Genomic DNA, 20,175 nt, shown 5'->3' on the forward strand with positions numbered 1-20,175 from the left:
ATGGGAGCCCGGAGCCGGCCGGGGCGGGGCGGGGGGCGGGCCCGGGCCGCGGGAGGGTGGCGCCCCAAGCTTTGTTTCCCATCTGGGCTCAGCCGAGACTCGTCGCTGTGCTTGGTGGGGTGGGAGCAGTGGGTCACCCAATCATTCATCTACACCCCCCCCCCATCCACTCATCAACCAGGTATCGAGCGCTGACCGTGTGCCAGTGAACAGGGCAAAAAATGCTATTTTGCATTCAGCAGACGGGCAAGAATTTTAGCGTCTGGAACAACCAGCCGGGTGAGCACATGCAGTGGATCTGGCAGAAAAGATCAAATGCAATGATGTTGGCCCTGTGTGATTCCTCTCTGCCACTGACCCTGGAGAAGCCATCGTAGGTGTGTGTGTGCCTGGGGACTGTCAAAGGTTGCTCCCTGCTGCTTTGGTACTTTTTGTAAAAAATGGGGAGAGGCTTACAGGTCCTCCAACAGAGGAGTGCACTCAACCCGATGAGAGGGAGGGAATACCATGCAGCGAATAAAAAGAATGAAGCCATCAGGGAAATGCAAATCAAGATGCAATGCTACGGGGCACCTGGGTGGCTCAGTGGGTTAAACATCTGCCTTCGGCTCAGGTCATGATCCCCGTGTCCTGGGATTGAGCCCCATGTCCAGCTCCTTGCTCAACCGGGAGTCTGCTTCTCCCTCTCCCTCTGCCTGCTGCTCCCCCGTGCTTGAGCTAGTTCTTTTTCTGTGTGTCAAATAAATAAAATCTTTCTAAAAATAAAACAGGGATCCCTGGGTGGCTCAGCGGTTTGGCGCCTGCCTTTAGCCCAGGGCGCGATCCTGGAGTCCCGGGATCGAGTCCTGCATCGGGCTCCCGACATGGAGCCTGCTTCTCTTTCTGCCTGTGTCTCTGCCTCTCTCTCTCTCTCTATCATGAATGAATGAATAAATCTTAAAAAATAAATAAGTAAATAATGAAAAATAAAATAAAATTCAATTATATACAGCCACACATCCACCAGAAGCGCTAGAACTAGAAAGATGAATGGTAGCAAGTACTGGCTGAGGATCTAGAACAAATGGGACTCTCCTACATGGCTGGTGACGATGTAAAATGACACAACCACTTGGAAAAAGATCTCTCCGTTTCTCATAGAGTTAGATAAGTGCCTACCACATGACCCAAACATTCTACTCCTAGTTATTTACCCAAGAAAAATAAAACCGTAAAACTAGGGACACCTGGGTGGCTCAGCGGTTGAGCATCTGCCTTTGGCTCAGGGCGTGATCCCAGGGTTCTGGGATCGAGTCCCATATCGGGCTCCCTGCATGGCCTTTGGCTCAGGTAGTGATTCTGGGGTTCTGGGATCCAGTCCCAGATCAGGCTCCTTGCAGAAAGCCTGCTTCTCCCTCTGCCTGTGTCTCTGCCTCTCTCTGTGTGTCTCTCATGAATAAATAAATAAAATCTTTAATAAAAAAACCATCAAACTAGGAGGGAAAGAAGGAAGGAAGAAAAGAAAGACAAGGGCTTGTATACAAATGTTCATACCAACTTCATCACAGCCTCATTCATAATGGCCAAAAATTGGAAGAAACCCAAATGTCCATAAATGGATGAATGGTTCAGTACATCATGGTCCATCCATATCATAAAATAGTCCTCAGCAGTTAAAAGTCATTATCTACTGGTAAGTGCAATAGCATAGGTGAGTCTCAAAAAAAAAAAATATATATATATATATATATTATACTGAGGGACAGAGGCCATGCACTTTTGAATGAAGTCCTAGGACAGGATAGCTAATCGACCTATGGTAATTGAACATGGATCAGTGGTTGCCCTTGTGGGTGATAGGGCCTCTGGGGCAGCTTCCGGGGGTGACAGGAAACAAGACTGCGGTTACTAGGTGGGTTCAGTTTGTGGCAACCTCTTGACTTCTGCCCTTTCTTAACATGTTTAAGTTTTAAAATGGAAAAATTGTAAATAGCTTAAGAAAGAAGGAGGTGGCCCTGAAGATTATAACAAGAGCGAATTTCAGAGGGAACTTATGCAGCATCAGAAGAGGGATTATTTGCTTTGTGTTCAATCTTTATAACCATTTTCCAGTTGAGGAAAATGACACAAAGAGGTTAAGCAATTTCTCAAGTGTGTCATATTAAATCCTTGCAGTCATTTTCCACTTGGAGAAAATGATACAGAGAGGTTAAGTAATTTCCCCACAGTCACCCAGCTAGTGAATGTGGGGCTATACAAGGATTTGAACCTCATGGAGCCTGACTTTGCAACCCACAGATATTCCATAACCTGCCAGAGTAGCAGTTAGATTTACAGGTCCTAATGGTGAGTATAGCAAGTTGCACTTAGTCGTGCATGGTGTGGGGACACACACACACACACACACACACACCTGCATGCAACTTAATAGAAAAAGATCTGAACGTGCGTTGCTTGTCAGAACGACCAGGATGGGAGGGGGGCAAGAGGACTGTTTTCTGATTTCTGTTTTCTTTCTCTCTCCCTTTTTTAAAAAGATTTTATTCATTTATTCATGAGAGACACACACACATACACACACACAAAGAGGCAGGGACACAGGCAGAGGGAGAAGCAGGCTCCATGCAAGGAGCCTGATGTGGGACTTGATCCTGGGACTCCAGGAACATGCCACGCGCCAAAGGCCGGTGCTAAACCGCTGAGCTACCCAGGGATCCCCATCTTTTCCTTCTCTCTCTCCTTAGTAGGAGAAAATATTCATGTGGGTAATTAAAACTCTATTGAAAAAAATAATAGATTTAATGTGAAGGAAAAGGAATCCTTATGCACTGTTGGTAGGAAAGTAAATTGGTGCAGCCACTACAGAAAACAGTACAGAAGTTCTTCAAGATATTAAAAATAGAAAAAAAAAAGAAATTAAAAATAGAAACACCATATGAGCCAGGAATTCTACCGCTGGGTATTTACCCAAAGACAACAAAACATTAATTATAAAAGATATATGCATCCCTATATTCATTGAAGCATTATTTAGAGCAGCCAAGATATGGAAGCAACCTAAGTGCTCCCATTGATAGATGACTGGATAAAGAAGTGGTATAAATATACAATGGAATATTACTCAGCCATAAAAAGAATAAAATCTTGCTATTCTTGACAACATGAATGGACCTAGAGGATATTATGCTAAGTAAAATAAGTCAGAGAAAGACAAATACTATGTGATTTCTCTTCCATGTGGAATCTAAACAAATGAATGGGGGCACCTGGGTGGCTCAGTTGGTTGGTTAAGCCTCAGCTCAGGTCGTGATCCCAGGGTCCTGGAATTGAGCCCCACATTGGGCTCCCTGCTCAGCGGGGAGTCTCCTTCTCCCTCTCCCTGTGCAGCTCCCCCTGCTTGTGCTCTCTCACTGTCAAATAAGTTAAAAAATAAATCAAAAAAGTGAACAAACAACAAACAGAAAGTGAACAATAAATACTGAGAATGTGTGGTTGCCACAGCGGAAAGAATGGGTACATGAGAGGAAGAAGTAGGTGAAGGGGATTAAGGAGTACAAACTTCCAGTTATAAAATACAGAAGTCATGGGGATTAAAAAGTACAGCACAGGGAATACAGTCAATACGATCGTAATTACATTATACAGTGACAGATGGCAACTACACATTCGGTGAGCAGTGTGTAATATATAGATTTGTCGATTCACTACGTTGTACGCCTGAAGCCAATAAAACGCTGTCAACTATACTTCAATTAAAAAATAAAACTAAAATATATTTTAAAATCGATTTAAACAGGCCAGTCACAAAAGGATAAAGGCTGTCTGATTCCACTCATATGAACTCCCTAGAGGAGTCAAATTCATGGAGATAGAGAGTAGATGGTGGGGGCCAGGGGCTGGGGACGGGAAGAGGGGTTAGGGTTTAATGGCACAGAGTTTCAGTTTTGCAAAGATGAAAAGAGTTCTGGAGAAGGATGGGATAGTGGCTGCACAATGCTGTGAATGTGCTTAATGTCCCCGGCCTGTACACTTGAAGTGCATAAAATGGTAAAGTTTATGTTACAGACAGATAGACCGATAGGTAAAGTTTTGTAAAACATAGATTTTTAGAAACAGCTGTGACAGGGGAGCATGGGACAATTGAGAGAGTCAAGGAGGGACTTGACCTAGACGTGGATTGAGAGGTCAGAGAAGGCTTCCTGAAGAGGCGATCTTATCGCTGCTTCAGAAAGAGGCTAAGAAAGCAAAAAGGAGCAGACATTTCATGCTGTGTGGTTAGGTGCCAGAGGAAAGAGAGAAAGAGAGAGGAAGTGAGATTAAGGAAGTCAGCACGTCTGGGGCAGTGGGTTCAAGTGGAGGCTTGTGAGAGAGGTCAGCTGGGGTTGTTTCTGCCTGCACTGGCTCCGGCAGCTTGAGGGCAGTGGGAGCCAAGGGGGATATGAGAGTGAGGGAGCTTTCAGTTTCAGACCACTCCCTTTAGAAAAGTGGAGAAGGGATCTAAGGGGGTGCCTAGAGGTAGAGTCCCAGAGGGGAGGCTGGGGCAGGCTGTAGGCATCTAGGAGGAACTGGGCCAAAGCCATGGCCCCTGGGGACAGGGCAGGTTGCAGCTGAGGCTGGACGGTTGGGCACGCAGAGCTGCTCTGTTCTCTGAGCCCACTGAAGCTTTTGGGTTCATGAATTTTGCAGCCAAACAGACTGTGAGTTTCAGATTCCAGGGCTCCGGACCCAGGCTTTGGGGTTCTAGTTACTGCCTGCAAACATCCCAGGGACCCAGGAGAAGGGCCCTTGAGAGGTTCTGTGATGATGGGCTGGGACAAGGGCCTGGCAGTGTCCACCAGGGTCACTGGTCCCCTGGGTCACCCTCTGAGCAGGGAGCAGGTAGGAAGGAGAAGAGCAGTGATCCCTGTTTTTTGAGCAGACAGCATAAAACCTTGGGCTTTGCAGGGCTGGAATTCCAGCTCTGCCACCGGTGATGGGGTGACTTTGTCCAAGTCACTTCCTGTCCTCCCCTTAGCAGTGCTGTGAGAGGAGATGATAGGCCTCCCTAACTCAAAGCATTATTTCCAGGGACGCCTGGGTGGCTCAGTGGTTGAGCGTCTGCCTTGGGCTCAGGGCATGATCCTGGAGTCCTGGGATCGAGTCCCACTTTGGGCTCCTTGCTAGGAGCCTGCTTCTCCCTCTGCCTATGTCTCTGCCTCTCTCTGTGTGTCTCCAATAAATAAATAAAATCTTAAGACAAACAAAAAAAAGGCATTGTTTCCGGAAGCATTCCCACAGGGGAGACATTTAGGGCATAATGGGCACCACACCAGCAGGGCCTATTGTTGATAATAGTAATGCTCGTATCTGGCAATATGGGGCAGAGCAGTTGGGAGTGGGTTTGGGTTGAACTCTTGAACATGAGGACTCAGGTTCAAATTCTGGCCCAGGCACCTCCCAGCTGTGCAACCCCAGGCGAATTGCTTCACCTTTCTGTGCTTCTGCTTCTTCCAAGGTAGGAAGACATGAAATGTTTTCCCCTCGGGTCCTGAATTCTCAGGAACACCAAAGATAGGTAGACCAGAGTTGAACAGCAAAAAAAAAAAAAATAATAATAATAATAACTAACTTGAAAAAAAAATTGAAGACAGAAAGGAGTATCGGGTGAGACATGCTCAAGGAGTGCATTTCTGCTTTCGTTGCTGTGATATTATCCCCATTAGATGCCAGCGAGGAGGGGAGTGGGTAGTTCTGATAGCAGCTGCCACCCTCGCCTCCCTCCCTCAGTCCCTGTGGGGACGCCCTCCCCATCCCCAGAGGCTGATAGAGTGTGGGGCTGGGTTTGCAGAAGGAAGTATGAGGCCTGGGAGAGCTGAGTGTCCACCCCCCCCATCCCCCCCACCCCACCCCCACCCCCGGCCCTTTGAGCCTCTCCCTCTCTTAAGTAGGATCAGTTCCAGTCAGGCAGGAAGGGAGTGCTCCTTTCCTTCCCCTGCTCATCCCGCCAGGAGGGCTGACAGTTAGCGGGTCTGTAATAGCTGATGTGCAAGGAGCACGGGTGCCAGGCCAGGCATCCAGGCCTGCCCAGTAGGCCAGCGAGTGGAGCCTGAGGAGGTGGCACCGAGACTCTTACGACCATTTAACAGGAGGGGAGACTGAGGCACCAAAGGTGCAATCACTAGCCGAATGTCTCAGAGCCAATAGTGGAGTCAGGATTCAAAGCGGCCACCCTGTGTTCTTAACTGCTACACAGTAAATAATAATAGCAATGATAGCAAATCATAATAATATTATTTTTGAAAAGATTTTAGTTATTCAAGAGAAAGCAAGAGTAGGGGTGGGGGTTGCAGAGGGAGAGAGAGAAGCAGGCTCCCCACAGAACAGGACCCCAGGATCAAGACCTGAGCCAAAGGCAGATGCTTAACTGGCTGAGCCCCCCCACATGCCCCCTAATAATAATATTGATTGTTGGCTACACCCCGGGTCTGTTCTGAGAGTCGCGTTGGGGGTAGTAACTCAGGCATCTGCATGATAATCTAACGAGGGAAGTTATTTCTATCTCGCAGATGTGCAGACAAGAATTCAGGGAGGAGAGGACAGGTGCCTGAGGTCACCCAGCTGACTGGTGGCAGAGCCAGGACTTGAGCCCAAGCAGCTGGCTCCGGAGGCCTTGTGCTTTACCAGCACATATAAACAACAACAACAAAAACACTATTAGTACCCGCTTTATGCTAGGCTCTGCATGAGGACTCTCTTCCAGCCCATAAGGTCATGGTGGGAAATTTGCAAATGTCAGTCCCTCCCCTGACTTCCCATTGAGATCTCACAGTCCCCCCCTTCCTCAAACCCTGCCAACAGTTCCCTCGCCTTCTTGATCAGAGATGATCATGATGAAGATGATCAAGATGATCTCCCATCATGATCAGAGATCATCTCGTTTTGGGGTTTTTATGTTGTGTGCCTCTCACCCTCGCTCAAAGAGAGCCAGTGGAGTGGCTTTGTCTATTTGCCACCCATAGTGTCACAGAGGGCGCTCAATAAATATTCATCCACTGCGTGACTCATCAGCAGCAGCATTACCATAACGAAAGTCGCTTCCGTATGCTCAGTCCAACACACAGAAGATGCTCAATAAATGTTTGTTGAGTGAATAATAACATTATAATATAGTCACAATGACTTTATTTTGTCAACATCTTAGTGTCACATAATAGGCGCTTATAAGTACTTTTGGAACGAATAAGAATAACATTAGGAATAAGAATAAAAGCAGCGACGTTTGTTCTGCTCAGAGTGCTACCCACAGTTCGTCATTAAAAAAATTTACTAGTCAGAAAATGTCTGAGTGAAAGAATAAATTAATTAGTAAATAGTTATTGAATGAATGAATGAATGCATGCATGCATGGTTTGGACAAATTTATTCTTTTCCCTCTCCTCCCCACGGGCCTGGAAATATTATTGAGTGCCCAGCGTGGGGCCCTGGGGACACAGATACGAACAGGGCAAAATCCTCCACTGGGGCTGACGTGCCTGTGGGAGAGACAGAAGAAAAACAAGATGAGTGGATGAATGGGTGGATGGATGGGGAAGGATGGGTCAGTGGGTGGGTGAATGGGTGGGGGCTGAGTGGGTGGACGAATGGACGGTCAGGTGCGTGGAGGGACTGCTGGGTGGGTGGGTGCATAAATGGAGATGGGTGATGGGTGGGGGGATGAATGGGTGGGGGTGAGTGGGTCGAAGGCTGGCTGGCTGCTGGCTGGGTGGACCAATGGGTGGTTGGTCGGCCTGGAGACTCCTCCCATCCGCACTCCCGGGAGCAGAGGGAAAGTGAGGCGGGGCAGCTGGCCCCTCCGGAGCCCCGCCCTGCTGCAGTCCTCGCGTCGGCCGACAGCGCCGCTCACCTGCGCGCCTCCCCTTTAAGACGCTCTCACCTGGGCGCTCACCTGCGCGCGGGCGCTTCCGCAGGAAGAAGGAAGCAGCGCCGCCGTCGCCTCCCGGCGCTCGCTCCCCGCCTCCCGGGTCCGCCGGCCGCTACCATGTCCGCCTCGGCTGTCTTCATCCTCGACGTCAAGGGCAAGGTGGGCCGGGCGCGGGGGGTGTCGGGGGCAGGACAGGTGAGGCCGCGCGCCCCTGCGCCCGGGGGCGGCCCCTCCTCGCGGGCGGGGGGGCTCCAGAAAGCCCCGGGAGCGTGGGAACACCCCTCCCCCAATCCCGGGAAGTCCCGGCTCGAAGCCCACCTCCCCTGTTGCCCCTCAGCGCGCCGCGCGCGGGCAGGGCCTTTGCCTCTCGGAGCCTCAGTTTCCCTGTCCGGAAAAATGGGGAGAACGAGGTCCCCACCCGCTGGGAGTGACTGCAACTCGCTGAGCGTCGACTGCTTGGCCCTGTAGCCCCGCTGCAAACATTAGGGGTTCGGTCGGTCGGTCGGTTGAAAGGATTTTTATCACCCTCATCATCCACATGATTAATATTTGGGGAAGACGGCAGGGGCGGGAGACCCTCGTTCCCGTTTGGGGCTGCCTTGTCCCCTCCTGAAGTCCCCTCTCAAGCGCCTTGTCATTTCATATAAAAAACCACGGTGGTTGGGGACCCCTGGGAGGCTCAGCGGTTTGGTGCCTGCCTTCAGCCCAGGGCGTGATCCTGGAGTCCCGGGATCGAGTCCCGCGTCGGGCTCCCTGCATGGAGACTGCTTCTCCCTCCGCCTGTGTCTCTGCCTCTCTCTCTCTCTCTCTGTGTCTCTCATTAATAAATAAATAAAATCCTTAAAAATATATATAAATAAAAAACCAGGGTGGTGGTGAAAGCTCAAGTGCTTGAGGACGGGCTCTGCGAGGTCCTGGTTCTCAGCCCTGGACTAAACCACCCTAGGAGGTAGTACTGTTAGCATCCAGGGCTCACTGCCTGCCAGCCGGCGGCTCTGTGCGATGTATGATCTCTCTTTCTATAATCTTTTTTTTTTTTTTTTTGCCTCCTTCCCCCTCCTCTCCCCTCCCCATCCCCTGATTTCCGCACCTCTTAGAGACCTGGTTCACACCTGCCTTTCTCCAGCTTTCAAATGAAGATAGTGCTGGTGCCCGCCCCACAGGTTGTAGTGAGGACATAATCAGTTAGCAAACACCCAGTCTTTGGTAGGACGCGGCCTGGTCCTCAGTGAGGACCCTGGATACCTTGCCCTGGTCACACACCCGTTTTACAGAGGAGGAAACTGAGGCAGAGAGCAGCAGAGTCTTGCCCTTGCCTGTCAGCCAGGGAGTAGAGTCAGAACCAGGCCCTCTGACGCCCCTGGATGAAGGGTCCCGGATTCCAGCCGTGACCAGGCCTTCTCTGCTCACCCTTAGCCCCTGATCAGCCGCAACTACAAGGGCGACGTGGCCATGAGTGAGATTGAGCACTTCATGCCTCTGCTCATGCAGCGGGAAGAGGAGGGCGCCCTGGCCCCCCTACTGAGCCATGGCCGGGTGCATTTTCTGTGGATCAAACATAGCAACCTCTACTGTATCCAGCCCCCAGCTGGGATCCTGGAGGCCTGGGGTGGTAGCAGCTTGGGCCCAGAGAGAGTAGACTGAGGGCAGAAGTTGCACAGCACATCAGGGGCTCGGGTTGGGGTGGAGGGGATGGACAGAAATGAGGTGAGGGTGGGGGGACAGCCAGAGGATTTAGGATCTGGGCTCCATTTGAGACCTCCAAAACGGCACCTTTTCCTTAACTTTGCTGCACATAGTGGTGGCTACCACGCTGAAGAATGCCAACGCCTCCCTCGTGTACTCCTTCCTCTACAAGACGGTGGAGGTAGGTTCTGGCTTCCCGTTGGCCAGCTGGTTTGTCTGTCCACCCCCCTCCACCCCATTTGCTCTTCTCTTTCAGGATCCATCTCTCCTAGGAAGCTTCCCCTGACCTCCATTGAAACCCCATCTCTGTGTTCTCATTAGCTGCTAAGGGATCATCTCTCCCTATAGGGCAAGGACCAAGCAGGTCTTCAAGAGGGTGCACTGCTCAATCCTGGGCCAGAGAATACTGGGTTGCAGTCCCAGCCCCCTACTCTTCCTGGCTGTGTGACCTTGAGCAAGTCACTTCTCTCAGTGTCTAAACTGAGGGTTACAACAAGTCCCACCTTGGGGTGTTGTACAAATTAGTCAAATTCATATTTATGAGTGCTTCAAACAGGGGCTTAGTACACAGTGAGTGCTCAGTAAAGGTTTGGTGGTGGTGTTAGCGTTAGCACGGCTAGAGAATCCTATAATAATTTGAGTGCTTGCTAAATTGCATTCTCAGTGACCGAGAAAGTGCTCAGTAAATACTTTACAACAAACAAGGAATATGTATTGATTTGTCTCCTGCCAGGCGAAGAGGGGACACAGCTATGCACAAGGCAGGTGCAGTCCCTGCCTGTCCCGAGGAGTTAAAGGGCATGAAGGAGATTGAACAGGACATCATGAGAACCAGTGACTAGGGTGCTAGTCTCACTGTGATACTCAGAGGGGAGGAGGGATGTAGTGGCTTCACTGGGGAGGTGACATTTGAGCTGAGGCCTGAATGACAAGGAGTCCATTGTGAGAAGATTGTCCCAGGCATAGGGGACGGCATATGCAAAGAGGTGAGAACGGAAGGCAGGCCAGTGGGGCCGGAGCAGAATGAAGGATGGAGGGTTTCTCAAACTGTCAGATGACTGATAGGTTCTCTGCTGTGGTTTAGCCTACAAAACTCCCAGAGGCTCTGAACTTGGGGACCCAAACCCTTAAAGCCCTGTGAATTCAGGGGTTCCACGAACTTAGACGTATTTCTGTATAACAGATTTCCTTGGCCATCTCATATATTTTATGCATTAAAACCCTTCTGTAAACAGCACCAGATACACAGCATTCCGTGGTCCACAGGAAAGAAAAGAAACGAAAAGAAAAAGTCTCTAAGCCCTTCTAATCCCTCCTCCAGGAAGGCTTCCTGGACCTCCCTGCCTCTGGCTTCCTACTTTGTGGTTTCCTCATTTTCACACTTTACATGTTGTATTTCTCTTGGTCCCATTACCGGTCCATTTCCCCCACTAGACTGTTCCATGAGACCACGGACACTGTTGGTTGTGCTCACCATTAATGTCCCAGCGTTTGGTAGATAGTAGGCACTCAATAGTTGCTTGGTGGATTGCTGGCTGGCTGAGTGGGGCCCCAGCCCGTCGTATGGCTGTACCACAGCCACGCCTCTACTGGTGTGTGTTTCCCTGCACCCCCAGGTTTTCTCTGAGTACTTCAAGGAGCTGGAGGAGGAGAGCATCCGAGACAACTTCGTCATCGTCTACGAGCTGCTGGATGAGCTCATGGACTTTGGCTTCCCACAGACCACTGACAGCAAGATCCTGCAAGAGTGAGTGGGCCCTGGGGGCAGCCCCAGGGTGAGCCACTGATGGAAGGAACTTGGGGGGGGGGGAGAGGAGAGGGGAGTGTCCCTGGGTCCAGCTGCTAGTCACCCCCACCCTCCTGACAGGTACATCACGCAGCAGGGCAACAAGCTGGTGACTGGCAAATCCCGGGTGCCACCCACTGTCACCAATGCCGTGTCCTGGCGCTCTGAGGGCCTCAAGTACAAGAAGAATGAGGTCTTCATCGATGTCATAGAGTCTGTCAACCTGCTGGTGAGCCCGCACTCCTTCCGTGGCCTGGGGGGCAGGAGAGGAGGCCCGATGATGCTCCTTGACACCCCTCCCCCCCATATGTGCATTTTCAGGTCAATGCCAATGGCAGCGTCCTTCTGAGCGAGATCGTGGGCACCATCAAGCTCAAGGTGTTTCTGTCGGGAATGCCAGAGCTGCGGCTTGGCCTCAACGACCGCGTCCTGTTTGAGCTCACTGGCCGTAAGCATCTGGAGGGGGATGCACGAGGGAGCCCACCCTGCCCCTCCTGGGGACCCAGAGAATGCCAGCCGGTTTTCCACTCGGCACTGGAGCGCCCTCTGCTGGTCCTGGCCGGTGCTGCAGCTGCTGGCTCCGCGGCGCCCACAGGGCTTCATTGTTGGGTGCCTGGTCCACGCACCGCGAGGTGGGAGGCAAATCTCTGTCCCCATGGAGCTGACATTCCAGTGGGCGTAGGAGGCGGAATAGCATCACATTTAAAAACCTGGCAGCAAGAGCCAGATTCCCTGAGTTCAGATCCTAGCTCTGCCCCTGGCCGGCTGGGCGGCCCTAGGCCTGCTCCTCATCCTTCCTGGGACTCAGTCTCCTTACCTGTGCGATGCAGGTAACAGTGCCTGGGAGGCGGGAAAGGCGGGGCTAGAGACCCTATCCCAGGCCTCCAGGGTCACCCACCCACTCGGCTCCGAGTTTCAGGGAGCAAGAACAAGTCCGTGGAGCTGGAGGACGTGAAATTCCACCAGTGCGTGCGGCTCTCTCGCTTTGACAATGACCGCACTATCTCCTTCATCCCGCCCGACGGCGACTTCGAGCTCATGTCCTACCGTCTGAGCACCCAGGTGAAGCAGGGTAAAGCCCCACTGCAGGGGCGAAGGCCGACCCCCAGAACCTCCAAGAACTTCCTCTTCTGCTGTCTGCAGGTCAAGCCATTGATCTGGATTGAGTCCGTCATTGAGAAATTCTCCCACAGCCGCGTGGAGATCATGGTCAAGGTAGGCCCAGGGGAGCAACACTCAGCGCTTGATCTGCCAGCTCTCACGTCCTCCCTGGCTCCCCATCGCCCTCCAGCCACGCTGGTCTCCCCGGTTGTTCTCACGCACGTCAGGCACAGTTCCCTGAAGGGGCATTGCACTGGCTGTTCCTTCTACCTGAGTTGCTTTTCCAGCAGCAGGCTCACAGCCTGGACTCCCACCCTCTCCCGCCCCCTCTGGTCTCTGCTCTACTGACCATCACATCTACTTCTCTCCTGTGTGGATTTCTTTTCCACACAGCAGACACATAGTAGGTTCTCAATACTGTCTAAATGATGGACAAAGTATTAGCTGTCCCTATTATGATTTTAACTGAGCCTCTTACCTTGTAAGGGAACTAAGGGACAGGAGGGAAGAAATAAAAGATATGCTGTCCTCAAGGAGCTTGAGGCCAGCTGGAGAGACAGACAAACCTTCAGCAAGGTAGATCCCTAATCTGCCCACTTCACACTCCCTCCACTGCATATGCCCTGGTCTCCCAGCTCCTGCCTTTACCCCCACCGCTGCCAACTGTCTATTCCTTTACAGGGCACCTATGAGCATCAGTCTGGCTGTGTCTCTCTTCTGCCTGGAACTTTCCATGGCTCCCACTTCACTGAGAGTAAAAGCCAAAGTCCTGGCAGCCCACAAGGCCCCGTGACAGTCTTCCCTGTCACCTCCCTACCTTTTTTTTTTTTTTAAGATTTGATTGATTGATTGATTGATTGATTTATGAGAGACAGAGAGAGGCAGAGACATAGGCAGAGGGAGAAGCAGGCTCTTCGAGGGGAGCCTATGCAGAACTTGATCTGAGCTGAAGGTATGTGCTTAACCACTGAGCCACCCAGGTGCCTCTCACCTCCCTATCTTTACCTCTTTCCTCTGTCTTCCTCCCTCACTCCATTTCAGCTATATCGGCTTTCTCTATTCACACCAAGCAAGGTCATACCTCAGGACCTTTGCACTGGCTATTCCCTTTCTTTGGATCATACCACCTCCTTGTCCCAGGTACCCCACATGGCTCCTTCCCTCATCCCCTTCAGCTTTTTAGCTAAATGTCACCTCCTGAGAGTCCTTTCCTGATTTCCCTATTTAAAATTGCAACCCCTTATCATTCCCCACCTCCCTCTCTGCTCTATTTTTTCCCCTATGACTTAACACCAACTGACATGTTTTACCTATTAACTTTCTTTTATTTAAAAAAGATTTTATTTATTTATTCCTGAGAGACACACAGAGAGAGGCAGAGACATAGTCAGAGGGAGAAGCAGGCTCCTTGCAGGGAGCCCAATGTGGGACTCCATCCCGGATCCCAGGATCACACCCTGAGCCAAAGGCAGACGTTCAACTGCTGAGCCACCCAGGCATCCCTACTTATCTACTTTCATATCAAATTATATATATACATACATAATATTTATGTGGTTTAAAGAAAGTACTCAGCAGGGATCCCTGGGTGGCGCAGCGGTTTGGCGCCTGCCTTTGGCCCAGGGCGTGATCCTGGAGACCCGGGATCGAATCCCATGTCGGGCTCCTGGTGCATGGAGCCTGCATCTCCCTCTGCCTGTGTCTCTGCCTCTCTCTCTCTCTGTGTGACTATCATAAATAAATAAAATTAAAAAAAAAAAAAAAAAAGAAAGTACTCAGCATATTCAAATGTGCTTGACCACAGACTCTGAGCCCCCACATGGCCCTCCCCCAATTATTGCTCACCCCTTCCCCAGAGGTAATCATGATCTTCAATTTTATGTAAATAATTTCTTTGCCTTTCTTTATAATTGTGCCATCCATATTTTTTAAAAGATCTTTTTATTTTTTAATCTTTAAAGATTTTATTTATTTATTCATGATAGACCCACAGAGAAAGGCAGAGACACAGACAGAGGGAGAAGCAGCCTCCCAGCAGGGATCCCAATGTGGGACTTGATCCCGATCCCAGGATCACACCATGAGCCAAAGGCAGACGCTCAACTGCTGAGCCACCCAGGCATCCCTCACTTTTTATTTTTATCTTTAAGTTTTATTTTTAAGCAATCTTTACACCCATTATGGGGCTCAATCTCACAATCCCAAGATCAAGAGTTGCACGCACCACTGACTGAGCCAGCCAGGCGCCCTGCCACCCACATTTTTACCATAAATATTTTGTTCTGCTGGTTTCCGATCCTATCAGTGAACTGACTTGCTTTGTGTAAGATTGATTTTTTTTCAAAGATTTTATTTATTCATGAGAAACACACAGAGAGAGGCAGAGACATAGGCAGAGGGAGAAGCAAGCTCCTCACAGGGAGCTGGATCTGGGACTCGATCCCAGGACCCTGGGATCACGACCTAAGCCAAAGGCAGATGCTCAACCTCTGAGCCACCCAGGCGTCCCTGTGTAAGACTGACTTGAACACAAGTCACAGGAACTGTACCTATGGCCCTTTTTATAGCTGTAGAATATTCCACCATGGGGATCTTTTCCAACTATCCCTTCTCCTGCGGGAGTTGTCCTAATTCTTGGCTCCTCTAGTTGTTGCCATGAACAGCTCTGTGCATGTCTCCCAGTGTCCCAAAGAGCTCCTACACAACTTAGAGTGAGCCCTCTTTTACAGATGGGTAAGGTGAGGTTTGGAGGGATGAAGATGCCACCATCTAGCAAGGGCAGGAAGCTACTTTGAACTTAGGTCTGCTTGGCTCAAGAGTCTGTGTTTTTATTATGTATTTTTATTTTTTAAAGATTTTATTTGAGATAGAGAGTGAGAGACTGAGCTTGGGGTGGAGGTGGCTACACAGGGAGAAGGAGCCTGCTGAGCAAGGAGCCTGACACGGGTTCCATCCCAGGACCCCAGGCTCATGACCTGAGACAAAGGCAGATGCTTAACCCACTGAGCCACCCAGGTGCCCCAAGAGTCTGTGTTTTTATATTTGACCTTGTTCCCTGGTTTTGGGGTGTCAGGGAAGTTGGACTGCAGGGTGAATGGTCACCAGGCAGGGTCTTGACACCCCTCAATGTCCCCATCGCTGTGCGCAGGGAAAAGGGGAAGGGGCCGTTAATACTGGTGCTTCCCGGAAAGAATATCCCTTCTGGTTTATTTCTAGGTCCTCTGCCCCGATCCCACCTCTCAGATATCCCTCCCCAAATTCATCAGTAGTAGTAATCATAATGCTAGCACATAGAACACTTAAAATCCCTGTGTTCAAAGTTTGTCTCGTGTCATGTGCTAGATACAGATAAGGTAACTTGTTCATTTATTTGTAAGGAAGGCCAGCGATGGTTGACAACACAAATTCGACTCAAGTCCCTGCTGTGCCAGGTACCAGCTTACTGTCTCGCACAAAGTGCCTCAGTCTCCTCATCTGTAAAATGGACCTTAGGGATGGGGAATTAGTGAGAGGGCCAAGTAGTTGGCTCAGGGCCCAGCACGTTAGGGGCTTTTTTTTTTTTTTTTTTTTAAAGATTTTATTTATTTATGAGAGACACAGACAGAGGCAGAGACACAGGCAGAGGGAGAAGCAGGCTCCACGCAGGGAGCCCGATGTGGGACTCGATCCTGGGACTCCAGGATCATGCCCTGGGCCAAAGGCAGGCAGTCAACTGCTGAGCCACCCAGGCCTCCCGTAGGGGGTCATTAAATGCCCATTATCAAATAAAAACTCCTCTGTGATGGGCAGTGTTGGCACTTTGGGCCAGGCAAAGGTGTAGGATGCTTTCCAAAAGGAAAGTCACTAAGAACAGAGCCTCTGAAGTCTCCTGTGGGTGTGACCCCCCAGCCCGGCCACCTGTTGGCTGTGCATCTCCAGGCAAATGCCTCAGCGTCCCTGTGGTCTCCATTTCCTCTTCTGTAAAATGGGCAGGATGACCGTTCCCACTTCAGGTTGCTGAATATTTGCAGAATGCAAGAGTGAATTCTTCACACCCCATACCCTCTCCACTAACAGGCCAAGGGGCAGTTTAAGAAGCAGTCAGTGGCCAATGGTGTGGAGATATCTGTGCCCGTCCCCAGCGATGCCGACTCCCCTCGCTTCAAGACCAGTGTAGGCAGTGCCAAGTACGTGCCGGAAAAGAATGTCGTTATTTGGAGTATTAAGTCTTTCCCGGTGAGTACAGGGATGGGTGTGGGATCTGAGGGACCTGCCCCTGTGGCTTGCAAGCAAGGCAGAGAATAAATCAGAGAGACCTGTGTGTGTGCACAGGGTTATCTTTTGAGGGTAATAAGGCTGGAAAGCAGGCCAGCGTGGTGGTTAAGCGCCCCGCCTCCCAGGTCTTAAGGAAACCAGTCCTGGGGTTCAGGTTCTCCACCCTTTCCTCTGTGAGCTAGACAGCCTTGGGAAACCCACTTCCCTTCATGGAGCCTCTGTCTGCCATCTGTGAAATAGGACCACTCTTCCTTGGGCTGCTTGCTGCAGGATTTGGTCAGTCCTTGTAATCTGGGAGGGTCCATCAGGGCCTGGAAAGTGGGGGATGACCATTAGAAGCTCTCAGAGCAGGCTTTATAGATAGAAGCTTCAGCTGTGTCTCAGCCATGAGCCTTTCATTTCTGGTCTGAAATGGTCAAGGAACAGAGCCGGCACTGGGGGCTGCCGTGAGGATGGTCTGGGGCACACAGAGGCCTTTGGTGTGTCTGATGCGCCCATGTGCCCTCAGGGGGGCAAGGAGTACCTGATGCGTGCCCACTTTGGCCTCCCCAGCGTGGAGAAGGAGGAGGTGGAGGGCCGGCCCCCGATTGGGGTCAAGTTTGAGATCCCCTATTTCACCGTCTCTGGGATCCAGGTGAGTGTAGCGAGCCGGTGTCTTCTCTCTTTGGCCTCAGTGGCTTTCCCATTCTCTTGTCCCTTGGCTTGGGTCACTTCTGCTTCCTGGCCTGGGTGACCTCTCCTCTGTAGCCGGCTTGTGCCACTTGTTTCCCCAAAACCACGTTGTGTCTATTCCCTTACACTGTGCCATCTCTTTCCCAGCGTCCTGGACTGTCTCCCTGCTCCCCTCTTCCCACAGCCCATGTCATGCCTTTGCCCCAACCCATCACCTCATTATTCACAGACTGTGTCATCCTATTCCCTCCCCCATCAATTGTGTTACATATGGTTCTCTCACCACAGCCAGTCTCTCTCCACAACCTGGGCCACCTCTCTTCATTCCCTTTCAGGTCCGATACATGAAGATCATTGAGAAAAGCGGTTACCAGGCCCTGCCATGGGTTCGCTATATCACCCAAAGTGGCGGTAAGGCAGACGGTGGGGTCAAGGAAATCAAGAGGATGGTCTCGGGGCTTTGATCACACTCTGGCTTGGAGGGCACCCATATTCAGCAGGCCTGGCCTCAGGCCTACCCTGTCTTTATCACCATGCCAGCTGGGCTTCAGTTTGCCCATCTTCAAAATGGGGGCAGTTGCCAGTTCTAAGGTACTGATAGAGTTTGGACAAGGGACTGAACGCACAGCACTCAATCTGTACCCAGAAAGGAGCTGCTTGTTGCTATGGTTACTATCCCTGTGTTGAACCCCATTCTTAGCCTTGTTATGTACCCATGGGGTTGATCATGAGCACTAGGGTGGGGATGGATTAAATGGGGGGGGTAGGTTCCCCTCTCTTCTCTTTCCCCAACTCTGAGATGGTCTCTGCTCCTTGTTTCCTGGCAGATTATCAACTTCGTACCAGCTAGGAGAGAGAAGAGGTGGGGACTTGGACATGGGGCCTTCCCTCTCCCTGGGCTGGGCAGTCGACTTGAGAGGGAGGAAGATGGGGGATGTGTGTGAGGGAAGGCCCCCGACTTAGCAGTTTCTGCTCCTGGCTTCCTCCCTGCCTTTCCCTCAATCCACAGGCTGGGAGGAACTGGCCTGCCTCCCCCACCTCCCTCTTGCCTCGGGGCTCCTCCCTCCTACAGTTTTATATGAAGAAATAGAGGAGGGCCTCAAAGCCCCCCTCATGAGTGCCTTCTTGCAGTGACCTGCCTTAGGGGTATTGGGGCCTCTCCTTCACAGCTACTGAGCCCAGAGGCCATGCTGGCCCACCTGGAGTTTTAGGATGGTATTAAAAAGAATGAATCTAGCTGCTGTGTATATTCTTGGCTGGGGACTGGGGATGCCAGGGACACCCCTGAAGTGCTGGGACAGGAGTGGGCAATGCATATCCATTTCTCAGCCCTAGTCCTGGCTGGTCTGTGGCAGTGCAGTTGCCCCTCTCCCCCTTGCTCCTTGGGCCCCAGGCCCAACCGGCTCCAACCGGGCTCTCACACCATCAGTTCCCCTTGCAGCAGCCAGAGGGCGCCTCTTAACTGCTAAGTCCTAGGTCTTGGCTCTCTCAGATCCCTCCCAGGGCTCCCGTGTTAAAACTAAAAACTCAAGGGCTAGTGGCTTATTGCGGTCCACAAGCCTGATGTGCACTACCCCTCCCTCCACTTACCGGTCCTCACCTCCTCCCACTCTCCCCATTTAGTCCTCAGGGCTTGCTTTTTCTAAAAAAGTTTATTTATTTATTCATGAGAGACACAGAGAGAGAGAGGGGCAGAGACACATGCAGAGGAAGAAGCAAACTCCATGTAAAGAGCCTGATGTGGGACTTGATCCCGGGAATCCGGGATCCTGCCCTGAGCCAAAGGCAGATGCTCAACCGCTGAGCCACCCAGGGGTCCCAGTCCTCAGCGCTTCTGCTCCTGGGCCACTGCATCCATAACACCCTTCACCTGGCGTGCTTTCCCCCAGATAGTCACATGGCTCCTTCCCTCACCTGCAAGTCGCACATGTCACCTCCTCGGGGAGGCCCTGCCTGACCTCCCTATTTCAACGGCCTTCCTTTCCCAAGAGACTTTCGCTTACCTGTTTTATCACCTTCGGAGCGTTTACCGCTCCGCAAAGATTTAATTTCTGTCTTCTCCCAACCCAAATGATGGGGGGGGGGGGGGGGTCCTGCAGCGGGAGCCACCGGGCTGCCTCGCTCTCCAGTTCGGCGCCTAGTACACAGAGGGTGCTCGCTAAGTGAATGCAGGCACCTGTAAGAGCCGCCTCGGACCTCGCCTCTCGCCTCCCAGGCTCGTCCACGTGGCGGCTGCAGCTTGCAGCGGCGAGTTTTGTCCTCGCCCTGGCAAGTGCCAGGTTTGGTTCAGTCTGAGCCAGACCGTGATTCTTTCTCACCCACCCCAACCGCCCCCCACCCCGTTTTATTTTCTCGACGGCGCTTAACCCTACCTAAAATTACGCAGTTGCCCTTATGTGCGCGCCCCAGCGCCCGGAAGGCTTCCAGCACGCGGTGGGGGAGCGAATGAAATAATGCGCTGTGCCCAAAGGGCTAATAAATCCTTATCGCGTGACCGGATGGTGAAACCCCGGCCCGAGCTGCCCCAGCCCTGCCTCCCTTCCTCCCAGAGGTGCCGAGGCTCGGGAGCAGCCCGCGTTACTCTGCCCCTGACCTTTCTCCCGCGGGTCAGTTAAACCGGCTCCCTTTCCCGCCCGCCTGGCGAGTTTGAAAACCGAAAACCCCGCCATTGCCGGCGGTCCACCGGTCGCCGGCGGCTCGGCCAATCAGGAGCGGCACCGCCCATGCCGGAGGGCCGAGCTCCCCCGGCGACGCGTGGCCATTGGCTGCGCTGCCCGGGTGGGCGGGGCGCCGCCGG

At 51.7% G+C, this 20,175-nt stretch overlaps 1 protein-coding gene across 2 annotated transcripts; it reads left to right on the forward strand.

Moving 5' to 3' along the window:
- Window positions 1-7,879: 7,879 nt before the first annotated feature.
- AP1M2 (adaptor related protein complex 1 subunit mu 2) lies at window positions 7,880-18,614 on the forward strand. Of its 2 annotated transcripts, none has more exons than XM_038567305.1 (12): window positions 7,880-8,038; window positions 9,296-9,452; window positions 9,679-9,746; window positions 11,182-11,312; window positions 11,433-11,580; window positions 11,673-11,799; window positions 12,265-12,413; window positions 12,495-12,566; window positions 16,509-16,667; window positions 17,215-17,340; window positions 17,714-17,789; window positions 18,206-18,614. In XM_038567305.1, the coding sequence occupies exons 1-12, from the start codon at window positions 7,997-7,999 to the stop codon at window positions 18,226-18,228; spliced, it is 1,278 nt and encodes a 425-aa protein (XP_038423233.1). In that variant the 5' UTR covers window positions 7,880-7,996; the 3' UTR covers window positions 18,229-18,614. The 2 variants fall into 2 exon arrangements, with proteins under 2 accessions (XP_038423233.1, XP_038423234.1); XM_038567306.1 differs by having other exon boundaries at window positions 12,271-12,413.
- Window positions 18,615-20,175: the final 1,561 nt, after the last annotated feature.

This window comes from Canis lupus, chromosome 20, assembly GCF_011100685.1.
Source record: "Canis lupus familiaris isolate Mischka breed German Shepherd chromosome 20, alternate assembly UU_Cfam_GSD_1.0, whole genome shotgun sequence".
Classification (NCBI taxonomy): domain Eukaryota; kingdom Metazoa; phylum Chordata; class Mammalia; order Carnivora; family Canidae; genus Canis; species Canis lupus.